Source organism: Parasteatoda tepidariorum, chromosome 4 (assembly GCF_043381705.1).
Source record: "Parasteatoda tepidariorum isolate YZ-2023 chromosome 4, CAS_Ptep_4.0, whole genome shotgun sequence".
In the NCBI taxonomy this organism is placed as follows: Eukaryota; Metazoa; Arthropoda; class Arachnida; order Araneae; family Theridiidae; genus Parasteatoda; species Parasteatoda tepidariorum.
In genome coordinates, this window is record NC_092207.1 from 66,775,277 (window position 1) to 66,802,219 (window position 26,943).

Sequence of the window (26,943 nt, forward strand, 5' to 3'; positions counted from 1 at the left end):
GATTTTATGACATATATTCTTTGTTTAATAAATTATCTTTATGGCATTTGCTGATTCAAAGGTTTTAAATTTTGTTTTTAATTGCATGAATTGTCCGCAGCACTGTTATGCCAATTGATTTTATTTCTTTAGGACACAGATTTTTATTTTTTTTTATTAAATAAAATACCTTTGCGGTGTTGATTTTATGTTTTTCTGACAGATATTTTTTATTTTCCACTTTCTTAGACGAAATGATTTAATTTGATTATTAATTTTTTTTGGTGTCTGGTTTTTCATGAAACATCTGCCTTTTCTTTGCACTTTTTGAAATTTTTTAAAAAATAATATTGTCAGGGCTGATTGTGCTCCGGAAAAAATCCGGATTTTTCGCTGACAGTGATCCGGACGTTTCCGAGGTCCAGACGTTTTAAAAAATCATTGATCACAGAAGTTTCCAGAAATCAAATTTTCAAAGGTGGAATTTAGAAACACAGTTTATTTTATTTGTTTGTAAGGGAGAGCCAGATACTTTATAAGCTTATATTCATGATTAATATTAAATTTTTTATCAGTAAATAGTTATTATAAACTCAAAGAAAGACATATTTGTGAATTTTAATTACTTCTCCAGGTCATCATAGGTACATACCTGCCAACTTTTAATCCTTTCCATTATAATTTTTCCCAGTGGTATTGAAATGGAATTAAAACTTCAATTTTAAGCAAACAAATACGTTGTATTTGAGCAAACTTAAATTGACAACCATGATAGTAACGCATATTGATATATGTGCTTAATTTTTGTAAGAATAGTGGTGATCAAAATCATTTAAAAATTAAATTTATAAACGAAAAAATAGTATATATTTACTACCACTTTAAATATGAAAATAAAATCTTCCGGAAAATCCGGAAGAGTTGGCAGGTATGTAGGTATGTGTAAATGGTATAGGTATATGTAAAAATGTAAATATATTTTAAGTAAACTAAGAAATATTGAGGAAAAGGAAAAAAACCTTATTTAAATTTTTATCTAATTTTTCAATTTAAACTGTTTTTTTTCCTTCCTTTTAAACTTATGAGAAATTTTCCGGAATTTTGACTTGGGCTCACAATCACCCCTGTATTGTAACATGCCTGACATTTTAATTAAAATGCAAAAGCTATATTTATAACATTTTTTTTAACTTCCTTTATTAAACTTCTGTGGAAAATAAACCCCAAAATCTGTAAAATAATAAATGTATGTACTTGAATTTATATAGTTTATCAAATTTTTACTACAATTTCTCTATGTGTTTAGTGACATTTCAGTGATTCACAATAAACCCTTCAAGCATAGAAGCAAAGGTTTGGTTTAGTTCATTTCTTTTGATATCTATAGTTGAAAAAAGTACATATAAGTAAAGGAAGTTTTTGAAAATGGAAGCTAAACTTTGGAATATCTACCGTATATTCCGGCGTATAACGCGCACTTTTAATACAAAAAGTAACATTGGAATTTTCGAATGCGCGGTATACGCCGAATATAAAAATTTATAGATTAAAAAAATTTAAATATGGAAAAATACTTTTATTTGAAAGAAATGACATACCTTTACCTATATACTTTATTGATTTTCGTTATTACGTAAATAGTTCATTATGTTCGTCTTCCGTTCTTTCTCCAGGCATGTCATCACAATCTGTTTCGTCTTCATCTGTGTTACCCTCATCCATAAATAAACAGTCATCTTCTGATCCGTCCAGATTATTTGAAATGCTGCATTTTTTGAATGATTTTCTAACCATCTCAGGCTTAATTTCATCCCATACTTTTAATATCCATTCGCACACTGTTTCCAAACTTGCATGACGCATATGTCCTCCTTTCGTAAAGGTTTTCTTGCCCTCCAACATCCAAGTGTTCCACTGTTTTTTTAAATTGGCTTTAAATGGTTCGCTTAAGCAGACGTCCAATGGCTGAACTAATGGTGTCAATCCGCCCGGAATAACTGCCATATCGGTGTTACATACTTTCAAAAATTTTTTTGTATTATCTGTAAGGTTGGAACCAAAACATGTCCCACACTAAAAGGCTTTCTGGTTTTCTATAGATACTAGACGAGATATTGCACATGTACAATCCAAATTTTCGTGCGCGTTATACGAAGAGTATATCTTAAAATTTAAAAAAAGTTATTGGAAATTACGGGTGCGCGTTATACGCCGGGGCGCGTTATGCGACGGAATATACGGTACATGATTAGAAGTGTTCATTTGCTCGAAAAATGTTACCATTTGGATTATTTTGATGTAAACACTTCAAAATTGATTTTATAAAATTGAAGAAAAATCTACTGTTGTAAGATTTTTAGTAGTCTTGAGAAAAGTTTTTTTTCTCATTTTTAATTTTTCCAGGTTGGGCACTCTGTTTTTTGCTGGCTTTATGTATTTTAAATTTATAATTATCAGTTTTTAAAAGGAAAGTAGGCAGAACATATGATTATTAAATTCAAAATTACATAAGTTTTACAGATGTATAAGACTCACATAAATTTATAATTTTTATTGGTATATATATCGTAAATTGATATTGGTATATAATTTATACCGGTTTGTTGTTTAAAATAAAAGTTCTTTTTTATAAAAAACTAAGTATTAGAATCTACTTTTTTAATTAAATTAAGAAATATGTTTATTTTTTAATGCATTATATGATAATAAATATGTTAATTCTTTATTGAAAAAATAAAGTTTTAAAGAAATTCACTTTTTAAATTAAAAACTTAGCTGTTGGTTTTTAAAAAAAACACGGAGAGAAGTAAAAAAACAATTTTATTAAACGCAAGCTCCAGAGCAACTATTCGAGACTGATAGTACCTTATTGCTGCTAGATTAAAAAAAAGACAACCTTTGAAAGTGTTTTCATATCTCTCTAGACAATATTAATAGACCTTTGAAACAAGGGACTGATCACTCTCATAAAGCACTAAAGATATCATTACATTTTCTAAAGTAATTAAATCCATATTGTTACACTCTTTGTGGGAAAGGATTTAACTGTACATTTGATGTAAGCTTTTTAAACAGATTAGATTTAATATGCAATTCTTTTAACATTAAAAGTATAATTAATATTATATAGTTTATAGTATTTTTAAAAAAAAAATGTATCTTAATTTTTTTTTATAGATTTTTTTACATTCTTTTAGCTATACAGCAGTTTTTTTCTTTATTCATTCATCATTTCTTTATTCATTCTTCATTCTCTATTTGCAGTATGATCGTTTTCTTTACTCGCTTATTTCTCTTACTCATAATTTTCATTTATGTAATGTATAGTATAGATAAACTTATAATTATAAACTAAGGATTTTATTTTTTTCCCTCAACCACTTTGATTACATTGGTTATGATTGTTTTTTTCTTCTTCCAGCTTTTGATGCTATAATAGATTGCCTCCAAATTTATCCTGGCACTGTTGATACTTGTGCAGACATTTTAAAAAAAGGAAATTTACTGGCTATTGCTCCAGGTGGAGTGAGAGAAGCTTTGTTTGGTGATGAAACTTATCCTTTAATCTGGGGTTCAAGGATAGGTTTTGCTAAAGTTGCCATGGAAGCTAAAGCGGTAATAATTTCATTTTATTCTAAAGTTTAGCAAATAGTTTAGTATTCTCTGTTGTGTCAAATCTTTAGACACCTACATTTGCTATTTTAATGGTATAATTTTGTTTTTCCAAAGTTTATTTTAATGAAAATTTTATAATTTTGTTAATGTTAGTTATGTGGTTTTTTCCAATCAATTTTTGGTTGAAAAGTGGTAGATAGTTAACTATTAATGGCTCATATGTGGCCAGTTGGGTGCGTATATAGTTCCTCATTTCCTGTGAAGCATGTAATTTTTTCTTTGTTACTTACTGAAAAAGCAATGCTACACATTTATTGTAATTTTGATTATTATTATTTGTATTCTGTATCTAATGTGTGATATTTGTATATTTGATTGCCTTTTCAATTATTAAAATCCATTATTATTGATATACTAAAATATCTTTTATATTTTTAGCCTATAATTCCTGTATTTACTGAGAATATTAGGGAAGCATTTTTCACTTTAAGTTGGGGAAAAAGTATGTATATTTTATGAAATGTGTTTTACATTTGAAAACTTTGTATTTATAAATATTGTACTGTTTGTTTTATATAAAACAAAATTTATTTCTTGTACCTACTGTTTTAAAATTATTTTATAAATTTTTTTTTCCTGCTTATACTTGGTAGATTTAGTATTTTTCTCAGATTAAATTCTTACCTATGTTTCCATGTTATTGTATGTGAAAATGTTGAAGTATTGAACTATTAGTTTTCTAACTTGAACTAATGGATTCAATGGGCATTTTATGTCAGAAACTTAGGAAAAAATTCATTTCTATTTATCTCTTTTTTTTCGTAATTATTCTTGATAAATAAAACAAAAAAAAAAAGCAAAAAAATTTGATGCAAATAACAATGTGTTTAATTTATGATTTTTTATTGTGAAATTTTGTTCTTAAAGCTTTTAAACAAAAGATATGAAAATTGTAATAATACAGTGAAACCTCTGTTAGCGGACATTCTGGGGATATATGGATTTTCTTTTCTTTGATTAAAATTATTTCAATGATGTGTATCAAGGACACACTATTTATTTAATAAAATATGTTTCTTTTTTTTCTTAAGCAGGTTTAGAGTAAAGTAACTGAACTAAAGTTAAGTGTAAATTCTTGGCATAATTCTTGATGTATGAAATGATAAAATTTTATTGTTTTTTAAAATAAATTCTTAATGTTTTTTTTTTCCTCAAAGAGAAAAAGAATGACAAAATTGTAAATCAGGTGTTAGTTTAGTTGTTCAATTTGCTTCGTTTCTCATTTCATTTTTTTAATTTTTATTTTTTACATATATATCTTCCATTTAAAGAAAAAAAAAGGTTTAAGCGGCTTTGTGTTTGATATATTTCTTTGTTCACAATTATTCATAATTTTACTTATGCTCAAATCTGATTTTCTTATATATATGTGTATAAATTTATAATAATGTTATTTTTTTAAAATTTAAATATTAAAGTTGTGTATTTTCTTTTACAGAATGGTTGAGGAGTATTTATGAGAGAACAAGAATCCCTTTAGTTCCTATTTATGGTGGATTTCCTTGCAAGCTGAAGTAATAATTTTATTTACTAATTGGAATTGATATTTTAAAATTGATTTTTAAAGTTTTTTGTTTTAGTTTAAAGCTCTGAATTTGTTTTGAAGCAGTTTTTGAATTTCATTGCTAGAAGTTTTTTTGTTGTTCCTTTTGATTATGTGTTTTAAAACAAAATAAATGAAAAGTATTTTTACAAAAAGCTTATTGACTCCCTTAACAATAAAAATTAAAATTGCCTATGCTCTATCTGTGTAACATTTCAATGGCTTGGACTGAAATATTTAATTATTTTGTCAATGAATGCGCAAAGCAATAAAGTTTGCCTTTGTCACAGAGTTTTAATGACTTGGATACTTAGAAAGTATTAATTATTCCCCCTAACAAATTGAAAAATAAAAAGATATTGAAGTATATTATTTTGTGCATAATGCACTTATTTGTTCATTTTAGCAATATAATTTGTTGAATACACGTGAATAAATGTTATACAAGAAATATAAAAAGATGTTTTTTTTTCAATGTGTGTGTGCATACAAATGTTTTTTTTTTTTATTGGTTCATTTTTTTTAAAATTTAATGTAACAAATAATGATTATTATGCCATATTATTTAAAACAATAATTTTGAATAAGAATTCGGGTCTGCTACTGGTGACTAAAATGATTAATTCGAGGAAAAGGCATCTATTTTCGTCAAAATCTGTGCAAAAACTACTTTTTATTAAAATCAGTAACTTTCTTTTGTCCATTTAACTTCTATATTGGAAAAAAAATAAAATAAAAATTGCATTTTTTTGGTTACAGTGCTACAAGTAGGACGATCATCATGCATTATGCACTGCAGACAATATTTCTTAAACTTATTTTGTATATTGTGCAGTATACCACAGGATATTACAATAACAATTTAAGTGTGTCAATATTTTTTTTAAAAAAAATTAACTCTCATTTGTAGAAAAATAACACATTAGTTATTTATTCACATTATAAAATGAAAAATATTGTAAAAATATGTTAAGAAAGGGAGGTTTTTTTTATGCCGGCAGAAATTATTTTGGAGAATAATTTTCATATTTGGTGCAGCTACAACGACCATTTTTAGAGTTTAAGTTCACGAGCAGCCCTGGGTTTCAAATATAATAACCATATTATTTTTGCTATTTAATGCACAGTGTACAGCAGATATCTTAGTTGATATTAATTTATTGTCAAATATAAAACTGTGTATTAACAAATATTGTTAAGTAAAGGAATTTTAAGCTTAGTTATGTATTGTTTAACCATAAGAATTTTTAACATTTTTTTAGTTGAAATAGTTATTTGTTTAAATTAATTGATATTGTTTGTTTTTCAGAACAATTGTTGGCAAGCCTATTGAATATGACGCATCAATTACTCCTCAAGAAATGGCTGAAAGGGTAAATTTATATACTATTATTTTTCATTTTGATTTTTCTTTCCGCATGCTTTTTTGTTTTTTTACAAATAAACTATTTTGAACTTGTTTATTCGTAAAGAAATAGGGTGAATAACTCGAGAATGTATAATTTTTTGTAGAAGCTTTACTAAGCTCTTTAAGGAATGATAATATGAAGTAAATAAAATACGAGAAATAGAATAAAAATCAATATGATTTCGTTTTTTTTTAATTGTTTAGTTATGAACATTTTCAAGAATACAATACTTTTACTATATGTATATATATATATATTTTACCTGCAAATAGTTATTTTGATTATGCTACTGAAATCACAAACAATTGCCAAACGAGCCCTTTAATATTAAAACTGTTATAAGCAATAAATTAATTAATGCTGGGCAAGAAGATTGGAGTTTTCAAATAATCAAACTGTACAGAAAAAGGTTTGAAGTTTTCAGCAAATGTTAAAACCATTGGGTTTTTTTGGAGGAGATTTAGCATGAAAGAAGTTCAGAAGGGTTTAGCTAAGCTGGGGTGATAGAATTACGTAGAAATTTTATGAATCGCAAAAATATTGCTTTGTATGCTTTCTTAAAGCGAGCTATGCTCCAATATACTTAACATTGTACCAATTAAGTATTTCCCATTTCCTCGTTAAAGATGGTTCTCATCAAATAAGGGTTTGTTATAAGCGCGTTTTAGTGTAACTTGATAATTAAATTGTTTTTTATGACTTATGCTGGATTTAAATGTTAACAAACAAAAAAAAAGAATTTATTACATAAAGTGAAAGTTCAGTTTAGGCCTGTAGTTCTCTGTATCTCAAATTCTTATTTGACTAACTAATCATTTTAAAATTATAAATTGTATAAGTGTGTTTAATTATTTACAAAAATTACCAAGTTATCCTCTCAATATTTCTACAAAAGAATAAAGTTTTGTGTCACCATTACATGCTACACATATTTAGAGAATTTTTTTATTTATTACAATATACTTTTTATTCCTTGTGTTATACTACTTTTACTTTACAATTTATAGGTGGCAGATAGAATGAAATCTATGATCAAACAACATCAAAAGTTACCTGGCAGTATCACTAGAAGTGTACTAGAGCGATTTCATCATCTGTTTAAGCTTAAACAAGCATAATCCTTTTTTTTTCATTTGTGTGAACACATATCAATATAAGTTGTTGTGACCAACTGAGACATCTGCAAGTGAAAGGTATTTCTGTGTGTTATCAAGAAACATGTTTTTAGAAATTAGGAAGTTTAGTTGTGTTTGTTTTGAATGTCTTGAAAGTTTTGTATCGTTTGTGATAGATTGCTCATTGTTGTCAAATATTGTTACTGTCTCAAACTCTTTCCATTCCAGTTTTTACATTAGGTTAATTCGTAAAAATCATTGCTTCGCTCATTTCTGTATTTAAATAAAAATGAAAATTTGATCAATTTTTAAACTTTCTGTGTCTATTTGCATAATGTAATAAAATAATACTTCTCTAAATTTTCTAGTCCTTGTAAATTTATATCGGCATTTATTACTTAATGTAATGTTTAATGGTGGAAGAATAATAAATGTTTATACTATGCATGATATCTTCTATGAATGTTATATGATGTAATTTAAAGGACTATTAAAGGTTTATTATTTTTTAAAAGGATGAAGGTTTATTAAAATAGGATCATGTACTGTAGAAACCAGATTATGCATTATGCAATGAATGCTATTTTGAAACTTTCATTTATCAAATATTAACTTTTGATTTACTGATTAGCGAGACTGCATTTGTTAATAAATACTTGTTGCATTTTTTTTCAAGTTCCAATTTCAATCACAAAAAATATCAAATTTTCATAAAAACTAAATAATTGTCATATTTGTATAAAAGAAATTGTTTTGATATCATATACAGATATATTTCAGATACTTCTGCTAGTTAATTTGAATATGCTGTAAAAGTGTATTTAATTTACAAAATATTAAAAATAATTTTTTTTAAAATAACTGTTATGATACACTATACAAAGATCAGCATTTAACATTTGAAATTCAAGCATGAATATTTATAAGATTGTCCTTTTTTTCTAAATGTTACCTTTTTTTATGGTAAGAAAAAAATATTTTTTAGATATTTCCCGTTTTTTAAGGCAGTTCTCCATTCTCTTCCTCAAGATTGTATCAGTGTGGCTTCATATAACTACCCACTTAAATTAGCAATCTGTTTGTGGCTTCCATTTTGATAAAGTGGGGATTGCAGAAATCTTATTTGAATATTCAACTATAAATCTGAAATAAAATTAATTTAAAGAATTTTAAATTTCTGATAAATGAAAATATATATTAGAATAATTCTGTTCTTCAAAATTTAAAAATGAAAAGATCTAATTTTGTTACTTACTCTTTAATAATCTCTTAAGATACTTGTGCTGTGAGATTGGAATAAACTAATAACTTGAATCACATCAATGTTAATGATATTTTATAAAAAATTATAAGATTCTTCAATTTATCTAACAGAACAGTGATATATAAGTAAATGCATATCATGTAATAAAAAAAAATATTTTATGCAGCATGTTATTGATTTGTTGCACCAGTATGTTTTTATCTTATTTTTGTTTTTTAAAAGAAGAGCTTAAAAAATATCATATTTGCTTAAATCAAAAGTTAAAAACTTATATTGAGCACTTAAAGCAAGTTTTTGTCCTTACCGAACAAGTTTATATTTTATTTATTTTTTTCCTAATGAGAAAACTGTATAATTGTTTTTTGTAATCTTATTGTTTGATACTATACATATAGGCAAAGCATGTTAATTGGTCCAAACTCAAAATTATTTTATTAACTCTCCATTTTATTTAATATTTTTATTTCAATATTGATTTCAATTTTTATATTAATACTTAAATATTCTTATGCATTTTTATTGTATTAAAAAATACATGCTAGAGCATGTTAAATGTTAACGTTTATATAAAGAAATGATGAAATCTTTATCACCATGTATCTTTATTACTATGTGTTTTATATGCTTAGATCTTTTACATATCTATTTAAGTTTGTCCGATTTTAAAAAGGCTGATTAAATTTGTCATTTTTTTTCTTCATAAATTTCTAATTTGACTTTTTTGTTTTCCTTTTCTTTCTAAAATGATAAACCTGTTTATACTTTTGTATTTATATATTTTTTAGTTAAAACTATAATAAATTTTTGAAATTGGTGTAAATAATTGGTAATTTTTTTTTTTAAAACTAAAAACAGTTTTTAAACATTGTGAATGAAATGTTTTATAGTTTGAGTGTAATATTTCTAGAAAAATCAAATTATTTATAATATTTATCTAAAATCAACCGTTTAAAAAATGGGGAATGCAGTTACTGTCTTTTTTAATTCATTGAGAATAGAAGTCATTTTGAAAACTATTTACTTGCCAATGGCACTTGTTTTTACTGCCATGTTAAGATTAAGCATGGAATGAAATTGAAATATTTTACTTATTTATTTGGATATTGTTGAGATTTTTCATGCATTTGATTTGTTAAAAAAAAAGAAAAATTTTTTTGTGAAGAATTATTTTAGATAAAATGAATGTCATATTTTATAAATTTTACTTTAATTTTTTATCATTACATCATAGAACTTTCCCGATAGGTATTGTTTTCCAATGCAGAAAATTTAAAGGTATGGTTTATGTTTTAATTTTGAATTTTTTGCGGAAAAATTATTGACTATTAATTATTATAAATTATTTACTATTTATTATCAATGTAAATTTCACTAAAATGTTCATTTTTTGAATGCTTAATTTCAATAAGTCAATTTTTCTCATAAATATGATTGATTTTAATAGCTAATATAATTTGCTGAAAAATCGATAATTGAAAAAAAAAATTCAACAGTACCACATATTAATAATTAAAATCACTTCGCTTCGAAGTTAAATGGTTATTCCAAAAAGTGAGGGAATTTCTCACTTATTTTAAAATAAAAATGTATTTTTACTGAATTTTACTAAACTAAATTAACTTTCTTAATTATGCTTGAATCAACATTACAATGATTAATGAAAGTGATGTTAAGCATATATATGTAAAAAGACATATTTTATTATATTTACAAATCATCTAAATTATTCAGAAAAATGTTATACTGAAAGAATTGTATTTTATTAAAAGGTTGGATTTATCAAAACTAAAAGTTTTTGCTATTTCAATTCATGCTGGTCATGTTTGTGAATTGTATACTAGTTTATCATTCTTTGTTCTTGGTATAGGTGTATTTTTCTAATTATTGTTGTTGACAATACAATTTTTTTTACTAAGTATGTGTGCCTTTATTTTTGTTTTAACTTCTATTTTTTGTAAAATATTTACATGCCTAAAATGTAAATATTTATACCATATTAGTATAAACCTCAGAAACTTATAAATCAATTTTCTGATTTGATGAATCCCTAACTTCTGAAACATAACTTAACAATTTGAAAGAAAAAAAAAGATTTATATCAACGTGAAAATATTATTTTGAAACTAAAGTATAAAGGTAGTAAAAATTTTTTCTAAGCTTGTGGAAAAGTTGTCGGTTAAAAAATATTTTAAATTGAACATCTGATAGTTAATCATTGTTGATACGCGTTGTCCCACGATCAGTTTAAGAAAACCAAAAATTTAGGAAATCTGGTTATTTGTTCTCATCAAGTTTCAGACTTAGTTATAAAGTTCATCAAAAGACAGTGTTGGTGACGAGGAACAAACGTTTTAAAAACAAATATTTTTAGCAACTTGTTGCACATCTGAAAAACAAACTAAATCTAACCATCCACACACATGGATGTGATGGGACTCCTTATTTCTTAAATAACGAAATGCCTCTTTCTTAAAGCGTATTTAAACTTAAAGTAATTTAATTTTTTATTAAAAATAACAAGCTATATATTACTTCATAAATTTGAAATATGTACTTATAATTTTTTAAAAAAAATATTAAAATATTCTCTACCCTACAATAATGGAAGAGATACTTTCAGTTTTTGACATTTTCTTGAATTTCTCAAGATATACTTAGAGTATTATTTTGTATTTTTAGAGATGTTTAGTTCATGCAATTTTCAATACTTAGCAATAAGGTGTGAAATTTTTAGAGGTTTAGGACTGTTAATAAATTAACAGAAAACAAGTATTTTTTTACTTCCCTATGCTAGAAAATCAAGCAATAAGCTTGTAACTCGTATCAATTACTTTGGATGTTTGCAACTACTGCAAAAAATTACGTATACCTAGCTTAAATATTTCTCGAGTTATAGGCATTTAAGGAAGAAAAAAACAAATTTTTTTGTTTTGCGGTTTTTTAGACTTTAAGAATATTCACTACATTTTAAAAATATTTTTGAAGCGATTTAAAATTACAAACAAAATTATTGTTTTAAAATTTGAAAAAAATATCACTAAAAACAGCACAAGATATGAGTATTTAAAGCAGCTCTTTAATAATGCGCATGCGCGAAAAAAAAAAATTTCTTCATAATTTTGAAGAGAATCATGTTTGGAAACTGATGAAAAAAGTCTGATTTGAATATCTTTCAACTAATTTTTAGTTTCAAGCAATTTCCTGAGTACTTTTTGAAAGATAACTTAACACAATAAGGGCATTTTCCTAAATTATATTTTTTATACTTATAAACAAGATTGATGAAAAATGACACTGGCATTGTGTGGGGATCTACTACCATAAAAGTCTGCTTTTTTCCAAATGTTTTTCCCCCCTTATACTACGCATTTGCGGTGCATGGACAATTATTGTAAGGTATTATCATTCATTATTAAATTTTGTCTTATGATGCAAAATATAATTTGTGAAAAACCCCTTCTCAATTAGAGCTTTCTTTTAAAAATACAAAAACTACTTAGAAAATTGTTTGAAACTTTTTAAATTTTTAAGATATTCAAATCAGAATTTTTTCATTAGTTGTCAAAGATAATTCAGTTTAAAGTTATGAATTTTTTTTTAAAAAATTTTTCCTCGAATGTGCAGTATAAAAGAACTACTTTCTCATTTCTTGTGCAGTTTTTAGTGAATTTTTTTTAAACTAAAAAAAGAAATATTTTTAAATTTTATTGAATATTTTTAGATACAATAAAAAAATGAGTTTTTTTTATAAAAATGTCTATATTTCCATATATATTTTAGGTAGATATACAAAATATTAAACAGTTATTGCAAACAACAACTAAAGATAAACCATGCAAGTTACTAGCTTATTGTTTGATTTCCTGGCATATGGTGTTCAAAAATACTTGCTTTTTTTCGTAATTTATTGTCGGTCCCCCAAACCTTTGAAAGCTTTAAACCTAATTGCTATGTATTATAATCACATGAACTGAACAGCTCTAATCATAAAAAATAATTCTTTAAGTATTTCTTGAGAAATTTAAGATATTATTGTAGGGTAGTGTATATATATATTCTCCATACATTTTATTAAAAATTATTGCTACAACAAATTATCTTTCTTAAAAATATTTATTTAGACTATATTTTTACTGCAAAAAAAAAAAAAAAAATATTAGTAACGTTTTTACACCTTTATACAGCATGCATGTATTTCATAGAGTTATTCTCCAGTTTGATTTCTGACATATACATAGCAGCACAAACTATTTTGGAAATATTGTTTTTTGGAAGAAAATCATAGAAAGGGTAATTTTTTTAAACAATTTCAAATGTCCAAGACATTATTTATTATTAAAATTTCTCTGATTTTACTGGTTTAATCAAAAAAAAAAAATTATCTATTGAATTTCATTTTAATTTTTATCGTGAGATAGAAACTTAAAATTANAGTAAATAGTTGTTATAATCATAAAACTCAAGAAAGAAAGACGTATTTGTAAATTATTATTACTTCTCCAGGCCATCATAGGTATGTGTAAATGGTATAGGTATGTGTAAAATTTTAAACTTATTTTAAGTAAACTAAGAAATATTGAGAAAAAGGAAAAAAACTTGTTTAAATTTTTTTCTAATTTCTCAATTTTAACTGTTTGTTTTTTTTTAACTCAAGAAATTTTCCGGAATTTTGACTTGGGCTCACAATCACCCCTGATTAAGCTAAAAAAAAAAGAAGTTATGCATGCAAAGTTGACGATGGTTGAAAGATGAAGTAGTAGTTTTATTAAATACTAGAAATTTAAACTTATGAAGTATTTAAATTTAAAAAAAATATATTTAATTCTTTCAAATCGAAAAAAATTTCCATTAAAGTACTCTTAAATCTTTGAATCATTAACCGTGTAAATCTTAAATACTATCTTTTCTGCAAGAATATTATTCCGCATTTTTTAAGAAAACATTTATACCTGGTATTTTAAAAATTACAAAATATTTATTTATTTGATCATTCAGTCTGGAATAAACTTTCATATTTTTAAGAATTTATATTTACGTTTTTGGATTTTTTTTTCAAAAATGGTAAACTTATGAGCTTAAGCTATATATAACTTGAAAACAGGTGTTTGAAGGTGCATAGTTTAGCTGATATAACGGTTTGTGTAAAAAAAGATTTTTTAAAAAAAAAGAGTCTCGGTCACAAAGTTCAGGTAAATAGTATAAGAAGGTTAGTCACAGCATTTGAAAATAAAAACAATAAAAATTTCTGCTCCTGCTCGAATAATGACTTGCTCTTATGTGCACTATTATTGTTTATAGTTTGTTTAGATTTTCTATTCAGTTTTTCTCTAAAATATGTTAATATTTGGGAATTTTAAAATTAAATTATATATTAAAAATTCAAATTTGAAATTTTTTGAAGTATATCTTAACAGAAATCGAAGTAGTTTTAACTCAAATTAATTTATGTTACTAAATTAATTCTGCATAATGAGCATTACATGACTTTATAAACTGGGATAATTATGTGCAGAATTTTAAGGAAGTGTAAAAATTGAAAAGTGTGTTTTATAATATAGTGTTGTACTTCTTATTTCATAATTTTTTTTAAAATATTGATTTTTGTTTCTTACTGTATTTACGAAAAAATTGCCGTGACCATGATTCGACCCTGGATTATTGCGGCCACAACGCAATGCATTTACCACTACACTATGAGTTTATGAGGCACACTAAAGTTTCCTTAATTATTTACTTTTCCTTAATTATAAGTTTCCTTAATTATTTTTAAAATCTCTCTTGATAATTAGACTGGATAAGAACTAAATATTTAGTCCAGAAATATTAATCTCACAAATATTTTGATAGATGGCAGCACCATAAAACTTTTCAAACACATGAAATTTAAAGTTTTAAAAATCACTCAGATATAAAAACTGACAATTAGCTGATAGATAGCCGCATTATAATAGTTTTCTTTCTTTTTTGTCTGCCGACGATAGTCTGAAGAGAGTTAGAAAACATTGTCCAATGCATTATTTTGATTTTTATTCTAGATTATTTATCATCATAAATGAATCTTATTCTAAAAGATTTATCTGCCATGGGACCTATAGACTAAACAGATACTAACACTTCTCTTCATACAAATTAAACATTTGAAGTATTTGTGTGTTAGTAATTCAGAATACTCCAATGAGGTTGAAAACAAACTCAAACCATTGTAAGATTTTTCTTTCGTCTAAATCAGGGATTTTAAACTTATATGAGGCAGGGGGCCGCAATTAAAAACACCAGTCAAATGGCGGGCCGCAACTTTATCAAAATTTTATCTAGGACTCTTTTTATGTTTGAAGGAACATTAAATACTGTCAGATTTTTATCAAGTTGTACAAAACAAACGTATTGAATTACAAATTAAAATTAGAAGTAGATTTTTAAGCAACATACACGATTATTTTTGCATTTGAATGAATATTTTCTTAGATGCAAAAACTGAGAAATAATTTTTTTTGCTCCGTTGGTATGTTAAATTTCACAGAAACGAAGAAATTAGGTTTTTTTTTAACGAAAGATAAGTATTTTAAACCCATATTGATTTTTTACGAAAATTGTCCGCAAAAAATGACAACTAATATATTTTAGTTCGCGGGCCACAAAAAAAGGCTTCGCTGGCCGGATGCGACCCGCGGTCTACCACTTGGTAACCATTGTTCTAAATACTGTAAAAAGGGGATTGTTGTTTAAACATTTCTTTTTCAAATTTTTTTTTTAATTTATTCATAGAGTGAATGGAGCATAGCAAGTTGTGTTTAGGCTGTAAATATTAATATATAAATTAATAATTATATACTAATAATTTTGTCATAAATTGTTTAAATGATTATTGTTTAAATGGTTATTATTTAAAAAATCATAATGCATGAAAATAGAGGCTGATGTTTCATTCTCTGGCTTTATGAAATTTATTAGTATTTTAAATGTATTATTATTAATAACTAGAGGGCTGAGTCCCCTGCTCGCTGATGCTCACAAACCCCGATGATTGCTTTGCAATAATTGTTGTTTCTTAGCGCAAAACAGTTGAAATTATTCAACTAAAAATACATGTACTAAAAAGAACACTTGTGCCACCACATTACACGTCCAAATATTTCCCTTATACTATTAAGATCTCTTAGTGGGCATAAATTATTTTTCTAGGTGTGATGCCACAATTGGCATTACATATTTATTTTCTATCCTTTTAAAATATCTTTCTTTACTTAAGCTTATTTTTATTAATAGAATTATATTTAATATAAATCAAGGACTTAATCTTTTAAAACGAACATAAAATATTTATTCATTTCTTTTAGATCAATGTAACGGATACTTTTTATTTCATTACTAATGCTGACTTATTAATTCACTGTCGTCTCTAATCGAAAACAAAAATCTATTTATAACTTTTTATTCTAAATTTCCAACCGCTAAATGGTTCAGTTGCATGGTTGTAATAATTCTCATAAATTTGTTGGCGACTCGTGATCGCCAAGGTGTTCTTTTAAACCCAATATTGATATGCTGGTTGGCTTTGTTTTGGCTATGTTATATTTTGATAATTCGCCAATTTTGGATCTCTTACCCATACTTTCTATGTCCGTTATAATTATATTCACTTTTAATTTCAAATTTGTGGAGACTGGGAGTGTCCTTATGGCCCCCCCCCCAGTCTCAATTTCTAACCGTCAGAAATGATATTCTGACTGTATGATCTCTCAATAAGAGGGTATTCTGATTTCATCCCTTTAAGGGATTTCTTTTTTTTGGATGAAGAAATGGCCATTCTCTGTATCACCAATTATGCTTAATAAAATCTAAATTTCACTTAACAATTTGTATATTCTTTCCTGGAGACTGTATAAAGTTATTTTCCACTATACGAATATTGGCGGCTACTGGCGGAGAACAAACCTCCGCCATACTAGGGAATCTTTTTTTTTTTTTTGAATAAAGAGTGTATTGTTGTAAAACATTTGCCGAGTTCACAACTGTAATTTAATATTTTTGTTTACCAAACTGACTGATATATTTAAATACATTGTTTGCACTCATCACTTTGTGCATGAAGCTATAAGTTGAGTTCTAAATCATTTAACGAATCTCTTTAATCGTCATTTATAATGGCATATAAATGTAATTTGCACCAAAAAGTAATAATTGTAAAATGGTTAATAAGATCGGACACCGAGTTGAATAACTTTCTTTTAAAATGTATCGTAGAATTACGTTATTCTAATAATAATAATAACAATCCTCTAAACTCTTCATTTAGAAAACAAACAAAATTGAAGACGTTATGATAACAACAGCACAGGCAAATACCTTTAAATTAGGGATACGAAAATATTTATACAAAAACAATACCTTTATGACTTATATCAATTTTATGCTAATGATAATCAAACCAAATAGAAAATTAATGTGGGAAAACTGGATTCTACCGTATAATTTTTCGGCCAATAAAAATGAACAGACTACAATGGAAAACTGTGTCAGACCATAAGTTTTTATGTTATATATTCCGGCCAACAAAAATGCTCCTCCAATAATGGAAAACTCTGTCAGATCATTATGTTTTTATGTTATATAAAGATATTTCAAAAGATGTTTCATGAAAAAATGCTAGTTTCAATTCATAAATGTACCCTCAAAGAGTTCTTCGAGAAAGTTCGAGTTCATATATTATGAATAAATTTTTTTTCCAAACTGAATTTATTTTAATCTATACAATTTTATTCTATATTTTGGCGAAGGAAAGATTTTAATTTTCAATTTCTCCTATTTAAATATATAAAATATTAAAAAAATTTTTTTTTTCACTTTATTTTTTAAATATGAAATCCCGATTAGTTTAGAATATTGAAATACATACGTTTCATTTAATTTTAGAAGGAAAAAAAAAGCATTTATTTTTGACTTCTTTCATATTTTTGATTGGTAATTAAACATTAAGATATTATAACATTTCGGAAATTTCGTTACGACGTTAACCTTATTTAACACTCGAAATAAAATAGATTAATCGTCTAATTAGAAAGCAAAAAAGAATGCAAGTTTTTTTATTATTCCAAGAGAACCGTTTTGTAACTTCTCAGAAAATTTGTTTTTAATTAAAAACAATAAAAGCATTAAAAAAAAGATTTAACGAAACCCGTCTACTGGCCTCGAGAATTTTTTCATCTCGTCCGTCCTTAAACCACTGTCTTATAAAATAATTCTAATTTAACAGTTTGTGATAACAATATCAATAGTTTGCAGTAAGTAATATAATAGTTCAGAATAATTTTATAGTAATAATTATTTATATTATTATTAATTATTTATAATTAATTATTGATATTTTTATAATATTTATTTATTATTAATAATAAGAACAATAAACGCTGAATTAAAGTAACTTTCATAATAGTTTAATAATATAAAAGTAAGTAGTAATAGTTTTCAATAAATAATATAACAGTCCAGAATAATTTAATAGTAAATAATAATTATTTATAATAATAATAAGGACAATAAACATTGAATTAAAATAACTTATTTAGTGGTTTAATACGATAAAAGTAAGCAGTAATGGTTTGCAATTAATAATATAAAGTTTTCAACATTATAATAGTAAATAATAATAATTTATTATTAATAATATAAACTATGAAAATTGAGAGAAAAATAACTAAACACTTCTTAAAAGTGAATAATAATAATCTGTTATTAATGATAAGAAGAAATAAAAGATGATTAAAGATAAATTTAAAAAAATGGGGATCTTCTATATAGCATGTAAAAATTATTTTTAATGCATTAAAACTTTTTCTACTGATCATTTGAACGTTTTTCTAACATCATGAAAATAAAACTATATAAAAAATAATCTTTCTTTCGCACTCCAAAAAGAACCGTTGTATAAATTAATTCAGAAACTTCTGAGCAAACTTGTCTTTATTAAAACACAATAAAGGCAGCAAAAAGCATAAAAAAGAACTAAAACTCGCACCGAAACCTGTCCACTGGCCTCGAAGATTTTCCAACCGGGTCGTTACGTCACGGGCTCTAAGTTTCCATCCGAAAACCCCATGCGAGGAAAAAACACCACAGAATCATTCGGATACCTGTTCAGTTCAGAACTTTCGCACTCGATTCAAAAACTCGACCCCACATTATTTATATACGAACCATCATCTCAGCAGTGCTCGACTTCAAAGTCGGAGAAGATCGAACTGTCTCAGTATGTTGCCATTCGGATCTTCCTTAATGTCTCTCAGGAAGTTACCTTTTTAATGTTCTAAGTTCACTGATTGATTAATCGATATCACGAAGGTGGAAAGTTTGTTTGCGGAAGTTAAAGTTAGCCGAAGACTTTACCAGACCAGCATACTTTCGCAAGAAAGTAGAGAAAAAAAAAAGTTATAATTGATTTTTTTGAAAGAACTCCAGTATGTCTCTATGTGAATTTTAAAATCATTTGGACGTGATTATGGCTGCTTTTCGGATTACATTCTTAGTCAAAATAGCTTTCTTCGGAATTAGTCAACTAGTAATAGGTAAGAAATTAAATTACTTAATTATTTAAAATTAATATGATTTCTTTTTGTAAACATAATATAAATTGGAACAAAAGTTGTATGTTATAGTTTCTGCAAATTTTTATTGCATTGTTTTATGATTTCTCTATATTAAAAGTCACAAGATCGCCGATGCCGCCGTTATTTTGAGTGTTCAACTTAACGTTACATTTGGTTTTGCTGCTCTAAAACTATGAGACTTAAAAGCTTAAAATTACTGAGGTGTGTAGAAGTGTGAACAAGGAATACAATGGAATAAAAATATTTGACATTCGATAAATTTTCGAAAATTAATAACTGTTACTCTTCTTGGAAAAAATATCAAACTGGCCACTCTATAAGCAGCAGAAATGTAGCTACAGAGTTGAAATTCGGCATGCTGAAAAGGACATATTTATTTATGAACTTTACACATTTTTTTTTCGAAATTTCAATTTGTTCGGAAGTTAATGCAAATTTTAAAAACTTTTTGCACTTTACTTTGTTTTACGTTTCATTTTGCTTTGTTGATCAAAATCTATAATAGTTAGAAACTTTAAATTGCGAAGGAGTGTAGAAAACGTATAGGGAGAGTAAGACAAAATAAAAAATTTCAGATTCGACTATAGCTTGGGAATCGTTATTGTTAAACTTGTGGTAGGAAAAAAAACATGTTGGTCGATCTACTGTCCGCTGAAATGCGACCACAGGATTAAAATTTGACAAGCTGGTAGAACCATTTAGTATTTTTCCTTTCAGAAATTCTTATTTGTTTGAAAGTCATTCCAAATTTAAGTGCTTTTAGTGAGTTTTTCGAGCTGCTTTCCTTAAAATATTGACTATTTACCCATTTTTGAAGGAAATTCATTTTCTCCCTCACGTGATATATATTTTTTATTTTATAAACTATAAATCTTAACATTCACAGTATGATTTTTAAAAATTAAAAAAATAAATAAATAAAAACTTATTAAATAACGATAAAAGCAAAACTCGATTTAAATTGCTTAAAGTCTCTTCAACGAGGAAAACTACTTCACATTTTATTTTCTTATTGAGTCACAATCTGTATTCCTCAGGTTAATTTTTTCTTATTGAGTCACAATCTGCATTCCTTAGGTAAATTTTTTTTTTTTTAAGTACAGATGATTATTTTTCAAATCTAAGTGTTCGGCTATTTCGTCACGATTAACACTTTAACCAAAATGCTCTTACATATAGTTACAATAATTGTATATCTATAATTGTTTATATATTTATATCATAAAGTTACAATAATTGTATATATACACATAAAGCTACAATAATTGTATAATTGGATATATACACATAAAGAAACAATAATTGTATAATTGGATATATACACATAACGCAACAATAAGTGTATAATTGGATATATACACATAAAGCTACAATAATTGTATATATATACATATAAAGCTACAGTAATTGTGGGAAATATTTACGTTTAAATAAGAAATAAACACTAATTGTTGAGAAGCAATTACGGGGGTTGGCGAGAGGAGTGAGCAGCGGGTGGAGGCTCCTAGTTAATTACAAAAAAAGTACATAATAAATGTTTTATCAGTACATTTCATTGAAATTGAAAAGATGAATTTCATGGACTTTTTTCATGTTAGTTTTTTATTATTAACAATGTGACAAACTACTTCAGTTAATTTACACAATAAATATTCTTTCCTAGCAGTGCTTTTTTGTAATGAATAACATAGCAAAAAGCCGGTTTTCTGTGCAGAAAAGCAATAATCTCCTACCACTATACTGAAATCGTGGTTTGACGTTAAAGGGGTACTGCAATTGCATAGATTTAAAAAAAAAGTTTCTTCCATTTTTTATTAACATACCGATTGGAAAACAAGTTTAGTTATTTTCAAATGGTTATAAAATTAATTTAATAGCATTTAAGTTCATGCAATAGGGAAGAAAAAAAAATTAAATGTGTGTGCAAGTGTGTTTTAATATTCGCCGAAATCTTTTAATATTTACATACAATTTTAGTTCATGTTAAAAAAGCATAAAATAATATGTAAAAACAACAAGAGAATTCTAACTCATGATACGTCTACGACTGAAGATATTTTACTCCAGCATTGTGGTCAGTACAAGCCACGAGCAGAATTCGTATCAACCGGTCACCGCTGGGGATTTGAACATGGTTTACCTCATAGGGAGGAGAATACTTGTCGTCCTTGTCTTCTGGATTGGGCTCAAAATCACTTGCGTATAGTTTTTGTAATAAATTGTATTCCTTAGTATTTTCCGTTTTACTAGAAAGCGTAAAAATTGTTTTATGATGACTTAAAATTGTGATTGACCAAGAATACTTAGGAGAGTAGGCATTTGCTACTTTACAAAAATGAAAGCAAACTTCGGTTATTTAAGTGTGAAAAATATCAGCGTTCTTCGTTTATGTATAGCTGAGACAGTAAACTACAAGTGTTTTTGTTTTGTTTTTGTTTCTTTTGTAGAGAAATTCCTGTTTAAATTTTTATTACAGTCAGGTTATTCGTGAAAGGTTTTCGAGATTTGTTTCGATAATGTATAAAATAACAATTAAATAAAATATAAATAAAAAAACCCTCTTTTGAAGTGAGTTTATTATGTTTTTTGAGATCAGTTGATTTCTTTATAAGGCTCGAAATTAATCAAAATGCTGTCAGGAAATTACGTAATAAATATTAATATAATAATCACAATCGTGATAATGACACTAGGAAATTTTTTTATTTCATCGGATCTTGAATATTTTTACGTTGCTGATTTCAAATCTGCAATCGGTTTCTCTCTTCAAGTAACAGTTTTTTTTAAATGACATTTATTAATTTTTTGTGTGGTCAAAATGTATAAGTTTATGTGACAGGGTAAGCATAAATGTTGTAACAAACTTCTAGGGTAGTTAGGGCACATCATCAGGATTAAACCTGTCCGGAAATGCTGTCATACACGCTTGGGGTGCTTCCCTTTTATGAACTGTTTATTTGTGTACTTCTGAACTGGCCGAAAGAAGTGAAGCTCCCCTAGCTGCGTACGACTATATTTTCGGGCATGCGTTCCTATACAATTTTAATCCTGATGATGTGCCTTAACTCAGCTATAAGTTTATCGCAACATTTAAGCAACTCCTTGTTACATAAAATGTTTTTAAACTTGCATGTATATTTCAGCAAAAATAGACTAAAAATGCCACTTAAAAAAATCTATAGTTTTATGAGCAAAAAAAAAAAGTCGATTTTAAATCAAGTATTTGCATAAATACAATAAAAAATTCGAAGTACAATATTATAATGTAGTATAATTCGTAGCATATAGTACATAGCTTAATATTATTACCTTGTGCACATCCATTTTCTGGCCTATCCAAGGTAATTAACAAACCAAACTCGCTTCAGTATTACATTAGGAACGCGACATAAAAGATCCCTCTATTTATTCTCGTAACTCTATTTGCGCTTCTGTATTTATGTTTTGTAATCTGGCAAACTTATTACTCCTATATTTTAAATCGTTCTTGAAAGTTTCTGGTACATTTCAGTTCATTTGAATTCACTACTCGCTTTATAGATTTCGTTTTGTGTTTTGATCTGTATTTTCATTTTTTTGTTTGATATTTTTTACTTAATGTGTTAGAAAAATAGAGAGAAAACAAGGAAAAATATATCAAGATTAAATTATTAAAAATTTAAAATTATTAAAAAATAATCACAAATTTAAAAAAAATTGAAATTAGAAAAAAATGCCCTATTTTTTCGGATATAATCGTGTGAGCTGATGGTTTCCGTATTTATTTTATTTTCTCTATAAATAATAGTTATAAATAAAATACTCTTGTTTTTTAAATGGAACTGTTTTTTTTATACCTACCAAGGGCTACTTTATTCTGAAACCTAACTGAGGTTATGGGATACCTACCAAAATAACTAAGGGGCCAATCTGGCCTCTCTCCTCATTCTAGGTACTGCATAAAGTTCTATACATACGTTTCTATGAGGTTAGCTTATGAATCATTAACTAAGCATTTAAATTCGATCACATTATGAAAAGTCAGAAATACTCAATACTTTCCTTTCAATACGTTATTTTTTGAATTACAGAGCAACAAAAAGAAGGGGGGGGGGTGAAAGGTCAAAAAGGTCTCCTCCGTCTTTCTATTGTTAAAGAATACAAAGTCTTACTTTACATACTTATTTCATGCATATTATGTTTTGTTTTCAATTAAAATTTGCATGTAACCTTATAAATTTAATATATTAATCTATTTTAAGACTTACTAATTTAAGTATTTAATTTATCTTTTATTATAACATATTTAATAAAGTATTGTCTATATTCCATTAACTAATAAGCTTAGAAGTTAATCAATGCAAACGTTCGATTCATATTGTTCTAATAATAAGATAAGGTGTTGAGATTAGTTTAATTAACTTAATCGTAATTAGTTGAAGTACACTAAAAGACCTACTTAAAATTGTGTCCCAATTTTGCTTTGATTGTTAAAATTCGAACTGTGTCTGTTATTGTTTGTGCACAATATTTTTTGTTAAAGACGTTTTACAATAGGACTATTTTAAGAAATAAAAAACAGAATTTGTTTTCAATTGTTTGAATCTACAAAAATCTACAGGAGACAACATCATGTAATTTTTTCCCACGATCTGGTTTTGGTTTCAGGGATGCAAACTTTTATTCGAAATCGAGATGTGATTTTTAGAGCTATTGTTTTAATAGTGATGGATCTGTTGTTATGCTATTTAACACCAATTGCATACAATAAGAAAAACAATAATAACAACTGCAATTTATTTATAGAAGTGATATTAATGTTCGATGAACAATAAACAATGAAATATTATTGCTCATGCAACTGTAATGACGTTACAAGTGATGGCAGCTTATAAGTGATAGTTGCTTTTATCTTTTATAAGTGAAAAGATACATAGTACTATGTAACTCCAACTCTTTACTATAAATGCTTCATACAGTGGTCGGAAAAACTACATTTTCTTTGTAGTTAACAACTACTTTATTACAATTGTAGTTAACTACACAACTACTTTTTTTAATGTAGGGACTACTAACAACTTTCGAAATGTAGTCACTGCTTCGCTACTTTTAGAAGACAAACTTCGCTGGAGAACTTAATTTTCACCACTATTCAAAATGAGTTTGAATAAAAAGTTGGGTTGGCTAAATAAGAGGAGATATTAAGAAGCTTTAATTCATGTTTACCTGAAATAGTTTTTTTATTCTAAAGCATTTTTTACGAATTTGTTCTTTGAACTTCATGCATTTTTCGACAGTGATTTAAGACATGCTAGGAAATTATCAAATATTTGTGATTTAAATGATAAATGCTCTTTTATATCTTCCAAGAAATAAAGTACAGTGTGGAAAACAGAAAACAGATCACCTTGAATAACTTTTGATCTAATGATCGGGTCTTTACGCTCTAAGACTCACTCTTAATAGTTTGAGGGGCTGATCGCAAATATGCCATTTAATTAATGCAGACGATATTTTCAGTTACGAAATCAGACCCAAAACGTACTTTATACTTCTGTGAAATCGAATTTTTAAAAAAAGTCAGATATTTAAAATTTGATTTCTCAGGAATAACTCCAAAGATTTCGCACCGATAATTCCGATCATTGGACATAGATCTTTTAACTCTCGACCACAGAGGCAATCATCACAAGGAATATCACAAAGCATTAATTTTATCGAAGATACTAATTAGAAAAGTGATACTGTGTTTTTTTCTTCCCATTAGTAGGTTTATGATTGGATATTTCTTTTGCGTTTAATAAATTTATTGCAAAAGAAAAAAAAATATTTTGCGTGCAAAATATTTGCAATTAATGCAAGTTAATTTTTAACAAATAAAAATGACAACAATTACCATAATTATTCGTTGATTTTTTTATTTATAGTGTTTTAATTCATTAATTTTATTCATAATTTGTTTTTCTTTATTTATTGCTTAATTTGTATTACATTATTATTATTTTATTCATTGTCAGCTTAAGCTACTTTATTGTTGTAACGTGTAAAATTATTATAGAACATTTCCCAATTTTTTGTTTCACAATTTGCTTTAATTACAAAATGCTATTGAGAACTATGCTTAGATATCATTGAGAAATTCATTTTAGCTTTTTTTCAATAGGGGAAATGTAAACCAATGATAGTATACTTTATTTTTGACCATTAAGTGTATATTATTATCTTGAAGAAAACAGGGGTATTTGGAATAAGGAAAAGAGATTTTTTACTTAAAAAATGAAACTTAAATTTCTCTTCATTTTTAAACTAATAAATTTGTCTAATTTACTTATTTATAACATAATGAGTTATGACTTATATTTATTGAACTTAAACTTATTTTATTTCAAAAATTCTCATAGGTTTGTTTGCGATTATACCTTTTATATTATAGATTAGCTCTTTGTTTCAACTTTTTGTATCTGCACTACATAAATGATAATGCTCAATTTAAGTATTTTATATTCTTTAATATTTAAGCACAGTGACGAAACTACTGTAGCTGCTGCTTTTTTTTCGTATTTTGTAGTGTAGGGCTACTTCTTCTTCTTAAAGTGGTGTAGCACTGTTGAGCGATTAAAAACTGTTGAGCGATTTCCGGCAACCACTTTTAAAGTTTAATGAAGAAACAAAGTTCAAACGCAAAAAGTTTTTCCAATCTGATTGGTGCAAATCCTTCTCAGGTTCTTCCACGAGAATGCCTCTGTGGCAAAGCTTTAATACGGTCTGCGTCTGATGCTCCAGAGCAGCAAGTTTTTTCATTTTTGTTGGCAGCAGTTATTTCTTTCATGTTAAGTTATTTCGCTCATTATCATTAGAAATCTTCTAAACAAAGGAATCATTGGAAATCGAACCATTAAGATTGAATCCTAGAACGTGAAGATCCGATCTTCAGATATAAAGTTATTCAGGATGTTCCGATTTTTATTTTTTTATTTTGCGCACTGTATTTTATTTCTTGTAGGATATAGAGGAGCATTAATCACTAAAAAATCTTGATAATTATACTTGATAATTTTTAAATTAAATATTTACTGTCAGGAAGAGCATAGAGTTTGAAGGTTAAAAGAACAAATTCGTAAAAAGTGCTTTAGAATAACAAACTATCGCATGTAAAGATGAATTAACATTTCTTATTAACTTTTCACGCTTAACTAAGCCAATTTTTTATTCAGAAACATTTTGAACATTGGTTTGAGTTATGCTCTCCAGTAAAGTATGTATGTCTTCTAAAAGTTGTGAAGTAGTAACTATATTTCAAAGGTAGTTTTTACTTGCTGAATTTAAAAAAATATTTGTAGTTAACTACAATTGTAATAAAGTAGTTGTAGTCAAC

General features: G+C 26.4%; 2 protein-coding genes across 10 annotated transcripts in view; both read left to right on the forward strand.

The window, feature by feature from the left end:
- Positions 1 to 10,900, forward strand: part of LOC107441256 (DGAT1/2-independent enzyme synthesizing storage lipids) — a 75,213-nt gene extending 64,313 nt beyond the window's left edge. For all 8 annotated transcript variants that reach the window (XM_043045796.2, XM_043045793.2, XM_071179995.1 and 5 more), the window contains exons 5-9: positions 3,401 to 3,594; positions 4,033 to 4,096; positions 5,093 to 5,168; positions 6,507 to 6,570; positions 7,614 to 10,900. In XM_043045796.2, the coding sequence (XP_042901730.1) occupies positions 3,401 to 3,594; positions 4,033 to 4,096; positions 5,093 to 5,168; positions 6,507 to 6,570; positions 7,614 to 7,724 (509 nt within the window). In that variant the 3' untranslated portion in view covers positions 7,725 to 10,900. The remainder of the gene's footprint in view (positions 1 to 3,400; positions 3,595 to 4,032; positions 4,097 to 5,092; positions 5,169 to 6,506; positions 6,571 to 7,613) is intronic.
- Positions 10,901 to 19,094: 8,194 nt separating this feature from the next.
- LOC107441258 (CUB and Sushi multiple domains furrowed) overlaps positions 19,095 to 26,943 on the forward strand; it is a 106,178-nt gene continuing 98,329 nt past the window's right edge. Inside the window, exon 1 of one of the 2 annotated variants that reach the window (XM_016054457.3) lies at positions 19,095 to 19,547. In XM_016054457.3, coding sequence (XP_015909943.2) covers positions 19,481 to 19,547 — 67 coding nt within the window. In that variant the 5' untranslated portion in view covers positions 19,095 to 19,480. The remainder of the gene's footprint in view (positions 19,548 to 26,943) is intronic. The other variant, XM_043045797.2, reaches the window with a different exon arrangement.